Source organism: Monodelphis domestica, chromosome 4 (assembly GCF_027887165.1).
Source record: "Monodelphis domestica isolate mMonDom1 chromosome 4, mMonDom1.pri, whole genome shotgun sequence".
NCBI classification, from domain to species: Eukaryota; Metazoa; Chordata; class Mammalia; order Didelphimorphia; family Didelphidae; genus Monodelphis; species Monodelphis domestica.
The window spans coordinates 86,769,283-86,787,517 of record NC_077230.1 but is presented as its reverse complement, the minus strand read 5'-3'; the positions used below and the strand labels follow the sequence as shown (position 1 = coordinate 86,787,517).

General features: G+C 40.2%; 2 protein-coding genes across 2 annotated transcripts in view; one reads left to right on the top strand and one right to left on the bottom strand.

Moving 5' to 3' along the window:
- The window catches only part of LOC130458876 (cystatin-A1-like), an 8,085-nt gene extending 4,675 nt beyond the window's left edge, over positions 1 to 3,410 (bottom strand). The window contains exons 1-2 of the mRNA XM_056825873.1: positions 3,280 to 3,410; positions 85 to 186 (exon numbers count right to left, since the gene is read on the bottom strand). Of these exons, the coding sequence (XP_056681851.1) occupies positions 85 to 186; positions 3,280 to 3,345 (168 nt within the window). The 5' untranslated portion in view covers positions 3,346 to 3,410. The remainder of the gene's footprint in view (positions 1 to 84; positions 187 to 3,279) is intronic.
- A 12,374-nt stretch (positions 3,411 to 15,784) lies between these two features.
- LOC130458950 (endogenous retrovirus group K member 6 Env polyprotein-like) lies at positions 15,785 to 17,536 on the top strand. Its single transcript, XM_056826087.1, has one exon. It carries the CDS (start codon positions 15,785 to 15,787, stop codon positions 17,534 to 17,536), a length of 1,752 nt encoding a protein of 583 aa, XP_056682065.1.
- The last annotated feature ends 699 nt before the right edge of the window (positions 17,537 to 18,235 follow it).

The following is an 18,235-nucleotide window of genomic DNA, read 5'->3' as shown; positions in this document are numbered from 1 at the left end:
TGATTTTAACACTTTCTCTGTATATTCACATAGAAATAAAATGAATGGAGTAGGTTGGAGTTGAATGATTTGTTCAACACTTACCTTTACATAATAAATGGTCCCAGCAACCACTTGAGTTTTGTAACTTTCAGCTTTAAATTCCGTACATTCTACATTGGACTTTTTTTGAAATTGTGACTTCACCTTAAAGTAGTAAAAAAAGGAGAGAGGTAAAGAATTTTAGTTATTACCTGAAAGTAAAATCAGGTTTGGTCTTCTCAGTGACCAATGCAACATTTATTACAATGGAAAATTTAGTCAAATCTCTCTTTCCCCCCAGTTCATTGAACAATTAATAAATGGTTTTTAAAAATCTATTTGATTGTCTACTGCATGTAAGGCATCGTGCTAGGTCCTGAGGATAAAAACTAAGTAAACAGAAAACACAGCTAGCTCTTGCTATCGTGAGCTTTCATTCTGCTGGGAGGAATGCAATATTTGTCCCCATCAGTAAATGCCAAATACAGAAAATGGTCTCAAAAGTAAGAAGGCATCAATGACAACAGTAATTATTCCCTCCAAACAACGAACAAATAATTGATTGATAGATTGACTGTCCACTGAAATAATGAGAGCTTAGTGTTTTCTCAGAGGCTGCAATATACAGCTTCTGCTAACGACTCTCTAAATCTCTGAGTTGGAAAGAATCCTAACATAGAAACCGAGAATCTCAGTGGTTAATCCATACATAGTACTCTGAATATCAGAAAAACAACCTCCACTGTATGACACATCCAACACATTGAAGGGCAATGTGGTACAGAGGACAGAGTGCTAGATTTGTGTCTAGTGACCCTGGGTTCAAATCCAGGCTTTATCACTACCTATGTGGCCTTGAGTAAATCATTCATTTCTGTGGACCTCAGTTTCCTTACCCATGTCATAGAGAGGTTTAACTAGACCGGGTCTAGTTTTATGAGCTCATCACTTTCTCGGTCCACTGTTAGATAGCTCTACTTGTTAGAAAGGTTTTCTTTATTTCAAGCTTCAATTTGCTTCTTTTTATCTTCTACCCAAATGCTACTGATTCTGTCTCCTGGGACCAAATCCTTGAAGACAGTTATCATGACTCCCATGAATCTTCTCTTCTCCATGGTAACCAAGCAGTCAACAAACATGTATTAAACACTTATTACATATCTAGGAACTGGGAATACACAGACCAAAACATGAAATAATCCCTCGGCTTAACCCTGAAAAGAAAGACTTATTTGGTGTCCAAATTTGAGGTGCAGAATTAGCCTGTTTTTTATTCAGCAACAGGAGGAGCCTGTCTATCTACATAGATGTGTATATATTTTGTGGGAGTGTGTGCATGTGTCTGTGTGTACCAAGAAAACCCTACATGGCGCCATGAAGAATTGGATATGACTGAAAGATCACTAACAGCAAAATCACTTGCTGGCCAAGAGGCTTTGGGCAAGGAAATTACTTCTCTGAGCTGTAAGTCCTTCACTTGTCAAAGCCAATCAATTCAACAAACATTATGAAACATCTACAAAATACATATAAAATATTGTGTTGAACATTAGGGAACAATACCGTTCCTCTGCCTCACACATAGTAGAAAATTAATAAAATGAAGCAATTTCTAATCTAATCTCTGAGTGATGCCACGTGTATGTAGATAAATAGGAAACGAGGGACAGAGAAGAGTTCTAGACTAAGTGATACAAGGAAATTTAACGGAGAAATCATTTTGCTTGTTAGATCAGGGAGGACTTCTGGGAGAAGAAACTGGGAATCTCTACTATGTGTAGCTTGATTTCTTCTCAAAATATGTAATAAATCTAACAGAACTTTCAAAGCTATTCTGATTGTCTATGGTTCTTTTTGGTCTTCTTTTCTCTTTTCTTCTGTCCATTCTTTAAAAAGAAGACTCATGAATTTTCATTATAATGTTTCCACGTGCATTTGAATTCCCAGTAGATGGGCAATTAGGACAGTGAAAATGGGAGAAATGGTCAATCATCACTGAAACTTAGAGAGCAAATGTGGAAAACCTAAGAACAAGGGGCTGCTTTTTTTTTTCTGAGTGCAGCTCAAGATTGCTTTCTATCATATTTCTAATCAAATTTTAACAAACAATCCTTGCCTTCTGTTTTGGAATCAATACTGAGTATTGGTTCCCAGGGAGAAGAATGGTAAGGACTGAGCCAAATGGACTGATGAGTCAGAAATGAACAAGATCTCATTTTGTCAGTTAATTTGAAAATTATCTGTTTCCGTTGACTTTATAAGGTATATGAAACATTATGGAAATTCATTTTCTACTTTCCCTATTTTCTGAGATGTTTGATTGCCAAATAAAGCCATCCTGATTAAGTTACCTTCAGTATACAGATAAGCCTCCTCTCTTTTCTCCCCAGTAAGCCATTCCCCAAAATATAGATTTAAAAATAAAACGAGAAAGAGAAAAACAGTTCAACATAAATCAACCATCCATGTCTGACAGTCTAGGAACTATTCCACACCTATAGTCCCTCACTTCTGCAAAGAGGAGACAAAAGTACCTTCTCCTATCTCTTTTCTGGGGTCAGGCTTGGACATTGCAATTACACGGTATTCAGTTTCTTTTTTGTTGTTGTCATTTTTTCTATTTTGCTTCATAGAATCATAATCTAGAAATTGAAAGGATATCACGGACCATTTACTCCAATCTTCTCATTTTGCTTTTGAGGAAACTGAGGTTTAAGGGAATTAGGGAAATAAACAAAAGTCATGCTGATGGTAAGAGTTAGAGGGTGAGATTTGAACCTATTTTAATCTGCCCTCTAACTGAGTGCTCTTGTCACTGTTCCACATTCACATTGCTATAACCCTTGTGTATATTCTGCTTACTTTGCATTGTCTCTGATAAGGCTTCCCATGCTTCTCTAAATCCTTCGTTCTCATCATTTCCTAGGATATATTAATGTTCTTCCTCATTTATATACCACATTTTAAAGCCATTCCCCAAATCAATGAACATTAAATTTTTCCCCCAGGTTTTTGCTACCAGAAAGAAAGCTGCAATGGATAAACTAGGGAAGGAAAAACTCTTTGAGAACAACTTTCTTTGAAAACACTAACATGGTTGACAGAGAGACAGAAAGACAGAGACAGAGATAGAGGCCAAAACAGAGACAGAGACGGAGACAAAGACAGAGACAGAACGGAGACAGAGAGAAGGTCATCAAATGACCAGAACCCACTGTTTTCAATTAGATCCTTCCTTTCCAAGATGTACCACCTTACCTGATCAACCTTCTTCTGGATTTCTTCAGTTGCAGGTCGAACTTTGCTTAAACCTCCTACCATCATCTTGGCAGTAGTTGGTGGTAATCACTGCAGAAAGAGATGCTGGAACTGAAGTGCTGAGGTCCTCATCCTGAGCCTGCTTTTATAGAGTGGCAGTCTCCTCCCATCTAACGAGTGCCAGGACATACCATAATAACCGCCTCTCTTTCTGGTATGTAACCGTGACTTATTGCTCACCTGTTACCCTGTACTAATTCATTAATTGAAATGTTCAGTGTTGTCATGTAAGAAAGTAATTGGATACCCCCAAACGACCTGTTTTTAAAGTGGGCAAAGAGAAGCAGCCCTCTATTCTCTGAGTGAATGGTTTAGCCCAGGGAGGACTTCTCTAAGTCAGCAATGAGTCACAGTAAGGGAGTGTCTACTTCATGTTGAAAGATATCCTGGAATTCCCAATTTCTTTTTTTAATGATGCTTCTTCATTTTCTCTTCTGGTAAATGCTCTTCTTCCTCACGCCCTTCAAGATTCCCCTAAAATGCGGATCTTCAATGAGTTTATGTAGGAAAGGCCTTTATTCCAAAAAGCTTTTTGATGCTTTTTATTGCCCAGAATTTAAATTTGCTGGAATTCCAACATAGCTGGTATTTCAACATATGTGAAGCAATGTGGAAATCCCTCCAGGGCACGGACTGAGGCTCCAACTTACTCCATAACATAGTTCCAGCATATAGCAGTAGCTTGATAGACTTTGAATCCATCATCCAGTAATTTGAATAAACCAGTCAATTAACATACATTTATTAAGCACCTACTATGTACCAGACATTGTGCCAGGCATTGAGGATTTATATAAGGACAAAGATTAATTAGTTTCTTCTTTCAAAAGTTTCCATTCTAATAGGAGAGACAAGTGCATCTACCTGTTTACTTAGAGTAAATATAAGGAGAATAAATTTAAATAAAGTCAAAGTAGTTAAAAACAAGGTAGTTTGGGCAGAGGGCATTAGAAGTTGGGGTATTTGGAAAGACCATGTAAAAGGTGGTCCTTGAGCTAAATCTTGAAGAAATAGAGGGCTCTTCTAAGGGAAAATATTGAGGAAGGAGTGTATTCCAGGAAGGAGGGACAGCCAATGCTATCTATTTTTTTACACACTTACCTTCCATTTTAAAATCAATACTACATATATATTTCAAAGGAAAACCCTTATGTTCTGTCTTAGAATCAAGGCTATATATTGGTTCCAAGGCAGAAGAGTGGTAAAGGCTAGGCAATGGGGATTAAGTGACTTGCCCAGGGTCCCCTGACTGGCAAGTGTCTGAGACCAGATTTGAACCCAGGACCTCCCATCTCTGGACCTCGCTGTCTATCCACTGTGCCACCCAACTGTCCCATAATTCTGTCTCCATAAGTCTATGGAAGGCCACATAGTTAAAAATGACTGTTCATAGTGGGAAAACTGCTGAACTTGGAAGCAGGAATCTTAAGCTCACATTGTGGCTCCAGCACTTTATGAATTTCTTTTGAGACGTCTAACCTGTCTGAGGCTTAGTGAGCTCATTGTAAAATGCAGATGATGAAACTTGCACTCTCCATCTCTTCCAGAGCAGATCTTGACATATTCCCAAATGAGAACATTCCCTATACCTATGCAGATGGCACTTTCAACTTATATTCTTAAAGCCAAGGACACTGAAATGTTGTGTGACTTTCTGAGAGTCTCACAGCCAGTGTGTGTCAGAGGTAGCATCTGAACCAGTCTCCCTGATTTGAATGACAGCTTTATCATGCCACCTTGTCTCTTGTTAATGAGTTAAAAGTCTGGACTTTTTTCTGAGCTCCCTCTTTGTCCCTAATTCTTTCAACATCTCAGAATTTTGGAGAGGAATATTTTCAATATTTTGAAGTGAACATTCCTCTCAGGGATACAGATCAGAACCAATCTGTATTTTATAATACTAAATTCTTGTCTGTTTCTTCCCAGAAATCCTTATTTGAAGTCTACCCAAGATGGTAGACCTTCTCGATATTTGGCATTGTTTGAATACCCATGGAATAAATGTGGGGTCTTATTTTGTGACTGGCATGTTTGAGGAAAGCTTGTGATAAATCTTGAAATACTAGCCTTAAAAAATGTAATTACTATTTTACAAATATATTATTTATTCCTAATGAATGAGCACAAGGGCCTAATGGTTATGGAGGGCAGCTAAATGGTTCAGTAGATAGAATCATGGCCCCAATATCATGAAAACTCTTTTTCTAGAGTTCCAATCCAGCCTCACACACTTACTCATAGTGTCATTTTGAGCAATTCACTTAACCTTGTTTGCCCCAGCTTCCTCATTGGTAAAATGAAATGGAGAAGGAAATGGCAAAATACTCCAGTGTCTTTGCCAAGAAAACTCCAAATGGAATCATAAGGAGTCAGACCTAGTCAAGATGGTGGCGTAGAGGCAGCAAAAGTTCAGACCTCTGAAATCCCTTCCTTACAGATTGCCAACTAAATGCTCCTAGGGGACTGAAAATCAAACCTAACAACAGGACAGAGCTAAGGAACCCTCCTGCTGGATTCAACTTAAAAGGTAAAATCCCCAAAAGCCTGAATTCAAGAACACTTGGGCTTAAGGGGAAGGAAGAAGGAAGGTCCCAGGACCCCTCCCCTACCTAGAGTGCTGAGCCTCCAGTGGTAGCTGGAGCTTCTGGGTGGGCAACGGTGCTGGTCTGGAGGGAATACCTTGTGGGCAAAGCTGTGCCAGGTTTAGAGTGTCAAAGAGAGGCTCTGGGGAAGCAGTTGGAGAAGAAGTACCCAGCTGTCAGCCTAGTTGCAGCAGGGGAGACACTCAATATTGTCCCTCCCTTCCTGATGTTTTGGCCTCAGGGCACATCCAGCTCTGCAAGTTCAACTCAGCTGCGCTTAATCTCTTCAAAGTCTTCAGAGGGCAGGGAAGCTCAAGCTCCAACATCCCTCCCCAATAGACTGCTCTGAGAGATTTGCTGACTAAGCTCCAAGGGGGAAGGCTGACAGAAAAGCCCAAAACCACAGATTCCACACACAATGAGATGAGCAAGAAGGCAGGCAACTACAGGGGGGAAAGAAGAGGGTAAATATGAACAAACAACAGAAAAAGAAAAAAATAAATTACAATCAACAGCTTCTACCCAGGCAATGAACAAAGAGCAGATGCAACAGAGAAGGATGAAGGAACCCTAAGCAAAAACAAAGAAACTCCAGTGAATTGGACACAGGCTTTGGAAGAACTCAAAATACAATTCAAAACACAATTAAGAGAGGCTGAAGACAACTGGGAAAAGAACTTAAAAATCAAGATAAGTCATCTGGAAACAGAGGCACTTGAAATAAAACAAGAAAATAATGTCTTGAAAGCCAGCTTGAAAATGAGACAAAGGAGACGAAAGATGAGGCAAAGAAGATGAAAGACGAGGCAAAGAAAATGAGAGATTACTTCGAAAGAAATCAGAGCAGAAGGAGAAGGATAACCAAAAAGCCAGGGATGAAATCCAGTCTTTAAAAACCAGAATACAACAATTTGAAGCAAGTGACTTCCCAAGGCAGCAGGAAACTATAAAACAAAGTCAAAAGAATGAAAAAAATTGAGTAAAATATGAAGAGCCTCATTCAGAAAACAGAAGAGTTAGAAAATCATTCCAGGAGAAACAACTTAAGAATCATTGGTCAACCAGAAGATCATGACAAAAGAATAAGCCTGGACATCATCCTACAGGACATTATCCAAGAAAACTGCCCCAATATTCTAGAACAAGAGGGAAAAGTGGACATTGAAAGAGTCCACAGATCACCTCCTGTACTTAATCCCCAAATGACAACACCCAGGAATCTTATAGCCAAATTCAAGAACTATCAGACCAAGGACAAAATATTACAAGCTGCTAAGAAGAAATCATTCAGATACCATGGAACCACAGTGAGGATAACACAAGTTCTGGCTGTATCTACACTGAAGGACCGAAAGGCATGGAATGTGATATTCTGGAAAGCAAGGGAACTAGGTCTACAACCAAGAATCAATTACCCAGCAAAACTGACTATATTTTTACAGGGGAAAGTATGGTCATTTAACAAAATAGAAGAATTCCAAGCATTTGTAAAGAAAAGACCAAACCTGAACAAAAAATCTGATGTCCAAACACAGAACTCAAGAAAATCATCAAAAGATAATTCAGAAAGGGGGAAAAAAAGAAAAACAAAACAAAAACAAACAAACATTAAAAAAATTTTAAGAGACCCAAAATGTTAAAGTGCTATGAATTAACTAAAAAGCTAGTTGAAATAATCAACAACTTTAGCAGAGTTGCAGGATATAAAATAAACCCATATAAGTAATCAGCATTTCTATATATCTCCAACACATCTCAGCATCAAGAATTAGAAAGAGAAATTCCATTTAAAATCACCCTAGATAATATAAAATTCTTCGGAATCTATCTTCCAAGTGTAAACCTTAAAATTTCTTAGACTTATAAATGTTGGAAATTTCACCATTGGGAAATTTCATACTTGGAAAATTTCTTAGTGATAGTCTATTGGAATGTGAACCGCATTGGCATGGGAGGTTCCTCCTCCTCCCTTCTTAAGATTACTTTAGGACAGAAACCTTTTGCTGAACAATGGAAAGGGCTTTGACCTATGCTTAAGCACAAAACAGGAATTTCTTTGAGTCATGATTGATTTTAGAATTGATACAATAGAGATACTTGGAATGACAGAACCAGGTTTTGGAAAATAAAATTTCCACCCTACTCAGTCCTAACAGGATTTAGGAAGGGCTACAGCATAGATCAAAATTTAATTATTCCAATCTCTACCCTACTCAGGGTAACAGGATTTAGGAAGGGCTGTAGCAAAAGATCAAGATTTAATTATTTGAGAATATGACCTTCAACAGACATGTGCAAAGCCACAGACCTCTGCGTGGTCCTGGGTTAAGCTAGAGCCACCACTGGCACAGGGAAAATGATGGACAGTGATTGGTAGATGTGAGAACTGAGGGGAGGGAACTTGGATGGTTTCCTTAAAGATAGAGAGGTCTGAGGACTGGGGTGGTTGGTTGGAGAGGTTTGGCTCTGAGTGGTTGGAGAGGTGCTCTGAGAAGCTTGCTCTGAAGGAAGCTGGAGGTGGAGGCCCAGGAGACTGTTTCTCCATTTTGGTCACGTGAGTAATAGGGACTGATCTCCTTTCTTTGCCCCAGCTATCTAAGGGCTTGGGCCTTTTGGCCCAGCCTAAACAGAGGGGGTATTTAAGCCCTATTCCCTTCTCTCCCCCTTTCTCTCTCTCTCTCTCTCTCTCTCTCTCTCTCTCTCTCTCTCTCTCTAATTCCTTTCTTCCTCCTGTTTGTAATTAAACTCTATAAAAGGCTGACGGCTGACTTGAGTTTTCATTTAGGAATTACATAGCTGAATTCCTTGGCGACCTTAAATTAATATATATCAGTCTTTTAAAGTGATTTCCTTGTCACACAAAACAACTACGAAACACTCTCCACACAATTAAAACTAGATCTAAACAATTGGAAAAACATTGACTGCTCATGGGTTGGATGAGCTAACATAATAAAAATGACCATCCTACCAAATTAATTTACTTATTTAGTGCCAAACCCATTGAACTACTAAAAAACTTTTTTACTGAATTAGAAAAAAAAATAGCAAAGTTCATTTCGAGGAATAAAGGATCAAGGATATCCAGGGAAATGATGAAAAAAAAATGAGAAGGAAGGAGGCCTTGCAGTCCCAGATCTCAAACTATACTATAAAGCAGTGGTCATCAAAACAATTTGGTACTGGCTAAGACACAGAAAGGAAGATTAGTGGAATAGACTAGGTGTTAGTGACCTCATAAAGACAGTCTATGACAAACTCAAAGACCCCAGCTTTGGGGACAAAAACCCAGTATTTGATAAAAACTGCTGTGAAAATTGGAAGACAGTATGGGAGAGATTAGGTTTGGATCAACACCTCACATCGGACAGCAAGATAAACTCAGAATGGGTGAATGACTTGAATATAAAGAAGGAAACTACAAGCAAATTAGGTGAACACAGAATAGTATACATGTCAGATCTTTGGGAAAGGAAAGACTTTAAAACCAAGCAAGAGCTAGAAAAAAACCACAAAATGTAAAATCAATAATTTTGATTACATCAAATTTAAAAGTTTTTGTACAAACAAAACCAATGTACTGAAAATTAGAAGGGAAGCAACAAATTGGGAAATAATCTTCATAACAAAAACCTCTGAGAAAGGCCTAATTACTCAAATTTATAAAGAGCTAAACTAATTGTACAAAAAATCAAGTTATTCTCCAATTGATAAATGGGCAAGGGACATGAATAGGCAATTTTCAGTTAATGAAATCAAACTATTAATATGCATATGAAAAAGTGTTCCAAATCCCTTATAATCAGAGAAATGCAAATCAAAACAACTCTGAGGTATCACATCACACCAGCCAGACTGGCTAACAGGACAGCAAAGGAAAGTAATGAATGCTGGAGGGGATGTGGCAAAGTTGGGACATTAATGCATTGCTGGTGGAGTTGTGAATTGATCCAATCATTCTGGATGGTGATTTGGAACTATGCCCAAAGGGCACTAAAAGACTGTCTGCCCTTTGATCCAGCCATAGCACTGCTGGGTTTGTACCCTAAAGAGATAATAAGGAAAAAGTCTTGTACAAGAATATTCATAGCTGCGCTCTTTGTGGTGGCAAAAAATTGGAAAATGAGGGGATGCCCTTCAATTAGGGAATGGCTGAACAAATTGTGGTATCTGTTGGTGATGGAATACTATTGTTGCTCAAAGGAATAATGAGCTGGAGGAATTCCATGTGAACTGGAACAACCTCCAAGAATTGATGCAGAGTGAAAGGAGCAGAACCAGGAGAACATTGTTCACAGAGACGTATACACTGGGGTACAATCGAATGTAATGGTCTTATCCATTACTGGCAATGCAGTGATCCTGAATAACTTGGAGGAATCTATGAGAAAAAAACATTATCCACATTCAGAGGAAAAACTGTGGGAGTAGAAACAGAAGAAAAACAACTGCTTGAATACATGGGTTGAGGGGATATGGCTGGGTATATAGAGTCTAAATGAACATCCTAATGCAAACTCCAACAATATGGAAATGGGTTCTGATCAAGGACACATGTAATACCCAATGAAATTTCACGTTGGCTGTGGGAAGGGTAGGGGCAGGGGACGTAGGGAAATAATGTGATTCTTGTAACCATGGAATAATGTTCTAAATTGACTAAATAAATTAACTCAAAAACTGTTAAAAAAAAAAGAAAAGAAAAAGGAGAGTTTTTGGATATGGGCAAAGTGGGAACTTCTGCCTATCAATCAGATTGTCAACCAGAGGGATGTAACTTTGAGAACGGTGCCTTCAGGTCATCTGCAGAGGCTCACTGACCTTTTCTTGTGATCAGAAACATTGCAAGCCATTTCCAAGTCAGGTTCCTTGCTTTATTTTACTGATCCTGATATTCCAAAGCAATGATAAACATCACAAACTTCCTTAGAAACTTGTTAAACTTTGAAAGATATCAGTACTATAGTTTGTCATAATATAAAGTATTGGAATTGGCCTTTAATTGTTTATTGTTGAGAATTCACGGGACTTTGGGGTAATCATGGCTGCAATCTAGAGGCCACACGCTTCCTCTCCCCAGCACCGAACGAAACAGACTACATCAAAGGAGCATAAAAATCACCTTTGGAGGAACAGAAGGACACCCCAGTGCTTTCCAGTACTCCACAGAGGCGAAGGTACGTGGGGTTTGAACATTTCTACACTATAATAAGAAGGAGGAAAAGCTTGCACAGAAACGTGAACTGAGCCGCCCTTCCCCCCCCCCCAAATCCCCCACCAAACCAGAGTGAGCTACCTGAGTGCTCACTGGGACAGCGAGTGAGTGGGGAACTTCTCTGTCTGGGGGGGCACTCCAGAGTCCTTGGCATCTGGGGACTGCCAGGAAAAAACGTCTCAGGGCTGTTTCACTGGAGAACCCAGCACTGAGCACTGGGGTCAGTGGAGCTGTACTTGGGGTGGTTGTGCTGAACATCTCGGCGGAGCTAAACACCAGGGGTGGACCACGCGCTGATTATCTGGGTGGAGCTGAACACCTGGGCAGTGTGGCTGTGATCAGGGCCCCAGCACTCTAAGAAACCTCGGAGACTGGGAAGAACTAGTCTGAGGCAACCTAAATTCACAGAAAACCCACCCACATCACCCAGACCCCAGACCAAAAAGGAAAGGGGAATAAAACCACCAAAGGGATGGCTCACATGGCCCAAAATCAAGCCTCCAGGAAGAAAGGGGAAAAGGTGACTATTGAAAACTTTTATGGTGGAAGTACCCAAGGAAAAGAAGAGAATGAAGAGGAAATCCAAAAAAAATCAGAACATGCCTCCCAAAATGGAAACTATTAACAAGCTCTGGAAGATCTCAAACTGGAGCTTACCCAAAAGATGGAAACCTGGAAAGAAAAATGGGAGAAAGAGATCAGCAGTCTGACAGATAAGACTGCTCAATTGGAAAAAGAGCTCGAAGCATCCAATAGAAGGGCAGAAAAAGCTGAAAAGCAAAACCAGTCCCTAACGACCAGAATCAAGCAACTCGAAGAAAGTGAGATCATAAAACAGCAAGAATCAATAAAGCAAACCCAAAAAATTAACGAATTAGAAGAAAACATAAAATATCTCACTGAGAAGGTCACCGATCTGGAAAACAGAGGGAGAAGAGAAAACCTCCAAATTATCGGTCTCCCAGAAAAACCAGAGATAAACAATAAACTCGATATTATTCTATAGGAGATTATAAAAGAAAATTGCCCCCACGTTCTGGAGCAAGGGGTCAAAATAGAAATAGAAAGGATTCATAGAACACCTTCTATACTAAATCCCCAAAAGACAACCCCTAGGAATGTAATTGCCAAATTCAAGAGCTTCCAAGAAAAGGAGAAAATCCTACAAGAAGCCAAGAAGAGGAGCTTCAGATATAAGGGGGCTCCCATAAGGATCACACACGACTTAGCAGCTAACACACTAAGAGACCGCAAAGCATGGAACACGATATTTAGAAAGGCAAGAGAGCTGGGTCTCCAACCAAGAATCTACTACCCAGCAAAACTGACTATATACTTCCAGGGGAAAGTATGGGCATTCAACAAAATAGAAGATTTCCAAGCATTTGCTAAGAAAAGACCAGAGCTCTGTGGAAAGTTCGATATCCAAGCACAGAAAGCAAGAGAAACATGAAAAGGTAAATATGAAAGAAAGGGAAAAGGAGATAAATCTTATCTTTTTCTTTAAGTCAAACTCTCTTCTATAAGGGCTACATTTACATCGAATTATATATATTAATATGTGGGGAAAATGTTTTGTGTAACTCTCAAAAATTGTAGCATCATAAGAGTAGTTAGAAGAAACATGCATAGGGAAAGATTGGGGCATTAAGAAGACTTGGGGAAAGTGGGGGCAAAGAAAGGAAAAGGGAGGGGGGAACCATCGATAATACTAAGACTTACTTCAAGAAATAGGGGGAGACTCAATAGAATAATCTTTCCCATATAAAGATACACATGGGAAGGGGAGGGGAAGAGCTCTCATATGAGAAGGAGAGGAAGAGAGCAGGAAGTGGAATTACTTAAACCTTACTCTCAGTGAAATTAAATCTGAGAGGGAAGAACATCTAGATCCAGTGGGATCCTGAATTCTATCTTATCCATTAGGGCAAGAAAGAAAGGAAAATTAAGGGGGGGGGGAGAATAAAAAGGGAGGGAAGAGGAGGGGGGAGGGAGCATAAAAAGGGAGGGAAGAGGAGGGTGGAGGGGAAGGGAGCACAAAAAGGGAGGGAAGCATCTCAAGGGAGGGGACTAGGGGGACTGACCTAAAGCAAATCACTGGTTCAAAAGGAGATAGCTAAAGAAGAAAGGTCAGAACTAGGGGAAGATATCAAAATGCCAGCGAATCCACAAATGACAATCATAACTTTGAACGTGAATGGGATGAACTCACCCATAAAACATAGACAAATAGCAGATTGGATTAGAACCCAAAACCCTACCATTTGTTGTCTTCAAGAAACACATATGAGGTGGGTTGACACTCACAAGGTTAGAATTAGAGGTTGGAGTAAGACCTTTTGGGCCTCAACTGATAGAAAGAAGGCAGGAGTTGCAATCATGATATCTGACAAAGCCAAAGCACAAATAGACCTGATCAAAAGGGATAGGGAAGATAAATATATTCTGTTAAAAGGGAGTATAGACAATGAGGAAATATCACTAATCAACATGTATGCACCAAATGGTATAGCATCCAAATTTATAATAGAGAAACTAGGAGAATTAAAGGAGGATATAGATAGTAAAACCATATTAGTGGGAGACTTGAACCAACCACTATCAAATGTAGATAAATCAAACCAAAAAATAAACAAGAAAGAGGTAAAAGAGGTGAATCAAATTTTAGAGAATTCACTTGTGAATTTATCTGGTTCTAGGGATTTTTCTCTTAGGGGGCTCACTGTTTCAATTTCTTTTTTCTGAGATGGGTTTGTTAAGTATTTGATTTCTCCTGTTAATCTGTGGAAGTTATATTTTTATAAATATTTGTCCATTTTTCATTGATTGTCAGATTTATAGGCACATAATTGGGCAAAATAACTCCTAAGAATTGCTTTAATTTCCTCTTTATTGGTAGTAAATTCACATTTTTCATTTTTTGATACTGGTCATTTGATTTTCCTTTTTCTTTAAAATAATTAAATGAGGGGGGAGCAGCTTGGTGGCTCAGTGCATTGAGAGTCAGACCTATAGATGGGTGATCCTGAGTTCAAACCTGGCCTCAGATACTTCCTAGCTGTATGACCCTGGGCAAGTTACTTAACCCCCATTGCCTAGCCCTGACCATTCTTCTGCTTTGGAACCAATACACAGCATTGATTTGAAGAGATATGTAGCAGCCCAGCCCATAGAGTTATGGGGAAGCAAGGAATGTGAGTGAGCACATGGCCATTATGTGCATGGCAATGAACTTTATTGCCAGCATGGCTGAAGTTTAGGCGCGAAACCTTGCTTTCCTGCGTCCCACTCACCTGAGGAGTAAAACCCCACCTTCACCTTGTCATAGGTTGTATTATCCAATAGGGGTACCCCAGATAACTCATCCATATGTATTGAGGTATCATATAACTGTTCAATATGTATTGAGCTGGCATGACTATAAATAAACCTGCTCCACTAAGCTCCGCCCACTGGTTCAGGATTCCCGGGTCTGGCAAGTAGCAACTTCTCCCCTGTCTCTCTTCTCTATCTTTCTTACTAAGGCCTGGTCCTTAGACCAGGCCTGCCTTACTAAGGCCTGGTCCTCTCTCGGAGGGAAACGCTAAGGTGGATACCTTAGTGGCATCTGCTTTTCAAGATGCAGTTAGATCACATTCTTTATTGCACCAAAATGCAAAATCTCTCAAATGCCAATTTGACATTACTAAAAGACAGGCACAGGAGATAATCCAGCAATGCAGCTCGTGTGCCCAGTTCTCCTCTACACCTCTTCCCCCAGGAGCTAATCCACGAGGACTCAAAGCTAACCAGCTTTGGCAGATGGACGTGACTCAATATGCTCCTTTTGGAAGGTGGAAGTATGTGCATGTGACAATTGACACATACTCAAGGGTCATATGGGCCACGGCACAAACGGGAGAAAAAGTTTCTCATGTCATTGCACACTTGCTGGAAGCATTTGCGCATTTGGGCATTCCAAGTCAGATAAAAACTGACAATGGTACTGCATATACCAGCAAAAGGTTTGCAGAATTTTGCAAACTGTGGAATATAAACCACAAAACTGGAATTCCAGGTAACTCCACTGGTCAAGCAATAGTGGAGAGAGCTAACAGGACTCTCAAGAACCAGATACAAAAACAAAAAGGAGAGTACCTGACAATTTATGAAGGTGACATCTCTAAACCCAAACCTATTATCCCTAACAAACTGTTAAGGATAGTACTTTTAACTCTCAATCATTTCTCCATCCCAGAAGGGCTGAATGCTACACCTATGCAGACGCATTTTGAGTGTCATGATACAATGGACACGGTGCAGCAGCCCTGGGTTTTTTGGAGATTGCCAGGAGACAAGGATTACAGAGGTCCGAACAGGCTAATAACAATGGGTCGAGGCTATGCTTGTGTTTCCACAGATAATGGAGAGATCTGGACTCCCAGTAAGCACCTCAAACCGTGGAAGGGACCGCTTCCAGATGCAAGGGGAGCAGAGCAGCAGGCTCACCAGTCTAGCACCGCACCGGCTGCCCGAGACCAGGACGAGAAGCAGACGAGCATCGCTGCTGTCTCCAGTCAGCTACCTGATGGTCAAGCGCAGGGCACCGGGATCGAAGGCAACACTGGTGAATGCACGCACTCTGAACACTGACATTACATTTACTCTGATGACATTCACTATTTTGACTTTGCTGAACATCTGTCATGCTGAAGTCTACTGGTCCATCGTGCCCAAACCTCCTATTTTGAGAATGTTAACTTGGAGGGACAAGCCCCCTCTGGTATATGTTAACAACACGGACTGGCTACCACACCCTATTCTAGCCAAACGTGTTCCTCTAGAGTCTGAAGGGGCTCTGTACAATTATTCAGGATCTACTGTGTATCCTCCATTTTGTATGTCTTTTAGAAATTCGTTTATTGGTAATTCTTTCTGTGTACCACGCAGACAGCAAGTGTGGATTGTCAAAAATGCCACTGACAACAGTTATGTAGGGGTTGGCATGGGTGTGATAGGAATGGGAGATGAGTTAGCACGTAAGACGTTCCAACCTAAACACCCTGCTAACAAGTACCTATGTCCAAATCAGATAGGTACGCTACAAAAGGAGTTGCCATGGACAGATTGTTCTGTCCGAGTTCCCAGAAAGGTTAAGATGCCGGCAACCACAGACTTTAACATTTACAATTGGGCACCCAGGTTACGTTGTGGTCGCTCTGAGCAACTGACACGGTTAGACAAATACACTGACTATGAGAAATGGCACATGCCATGTCAGAATTTTCAGAAAATTGAGGACTTACTAGAAGTAGACATGGCTGGTTCTAGACTTGCTATTGAAGCAGGTCCTATACAGAACACGCAGTGGAAGATAGTGGCTGCCACGCAGCCGATATACAAGTTTAAGGTCAAGGTGAAGAACTCAGGACTTGATCTTGAGTATGACAGTCGCGTCAATGTCACAGCATGTGTTTTTGCTCCTTATGTAATGCTAGTAGGTAACAGCCTTCGAATTTTTAAAAATGACCAAGGTCTATATGAGATCAACTGCACAAAATGCCGACTACATCAATGCCTTAGTCCTAAACACCAAGATTCATATGTTGCTATCATGTATCATCCACCTTTAATGTGGGTACCTGTCAACTTGACAGAGACGTGGGCATCTACGCCTACTGTGCACATTGTTCAAAAGGCATTTAACATGGTTATACATAGGTCCAAGAGAATGGTCTTTGCACTTGTAGGAGCCGTAGTCTCAGTAATTGCCATGATCACATCACTAACCACGGCAACATTGGCATTAACTTCCTCTATCCAGAACCATGAGTTCATACAGGAAGTGGTGTCTAACTCTTCCAAATTATGGCACACTCAGCAGAGTATTGACTTAGCTTACAGAGATGAGCTGGACAGTCTAAAAGATGCTGTGTTTTGGTTAGGTAAAGAGGTTGAAGCTTTACACACAAGAATTACTTATCCCTGTCATTACAATCAAACGGGTTATTGTATTACTCCGTTGCCATATGATAATGTGTCATATGAATGGCAACTGGTCGTTCAGCACATCAAGGGTGCTTGGGGAAGTCATAACAGCACCTTGGACATTATTAAGTTGCAACAGCAGATCAACAAATTAGACCAAATTGTATATGAGAATGAAGCTGCAAATATAGCTGCAAATTGGGAAGCAACTTTATCTTCCCTAGATCCCCAAAATTGGTTTGGTAGAGCTAATTTAACCAGCATTGGTACTATCATTTTATTCATATTATTGGCTATTGGTTTGATTATACTTTGCAGCAGGAGCTGTAAAAACAGAGCCTACATTCGAGGCATACTGCCAGAATTGGCACGGTCTTATCACACTAGGCAATTGGTGCCTGAAAATGTTGAATTGAACACAACCGTTTTATGAAAGACCAGAGTATCATGATACTTTACATTCCAATCTTTGATATATACTGAGAAGGTGAAGGCATGTTTGCTATGTCACACGTCTGTCCCTCCTGAATTGTTCAGAGAGGATGTTTTTTCTTTAAAGGAATCTCTCCCGCCACACAATCAAAAAGAAAAGGGAGAGGAATCTTATAGAGATCAGTATTTCTAAGAAATCTTACAGAGATCAGTATTTTGCTCTAAGATCAGTATTTATATTTTAGAGGACACTTTTTAAAGTCACTCTTGATTGATCAACCTTGATTTTTTCTTTTGCACTATTAAGGCCAGAACTTTAAGTATAAAGAAGGTACTGTTAATGCTCTGATCCAGAATTATGAAGGTGCCAAGATTTCTAGAATTACAGTCACCTTACGGTCAGTAAGCATGAGAACATGACAGAAATTGTTAATTTTCAGTTGACCATTCTGGAGAGTGATGTCTGATTGCATGCAACGGGAATCATGATGAATACCAGACAGCCTAAGCCACGGTGATGCATTTTCCATGTGAAATGGATGCTTGAGGTTGGGGAATGCAGAGACATAGTGCACTGACGCCCTCAGTCACTGGAGGTCCTGGCATCGTCCTTCCAACCAGTTTCTTAGGTGGCAGGCATCTGGCAGTGAGAGCGAATAGATCCCAAAGATGCAGAATCAGTTCGAGAGAAGGAAAGCAT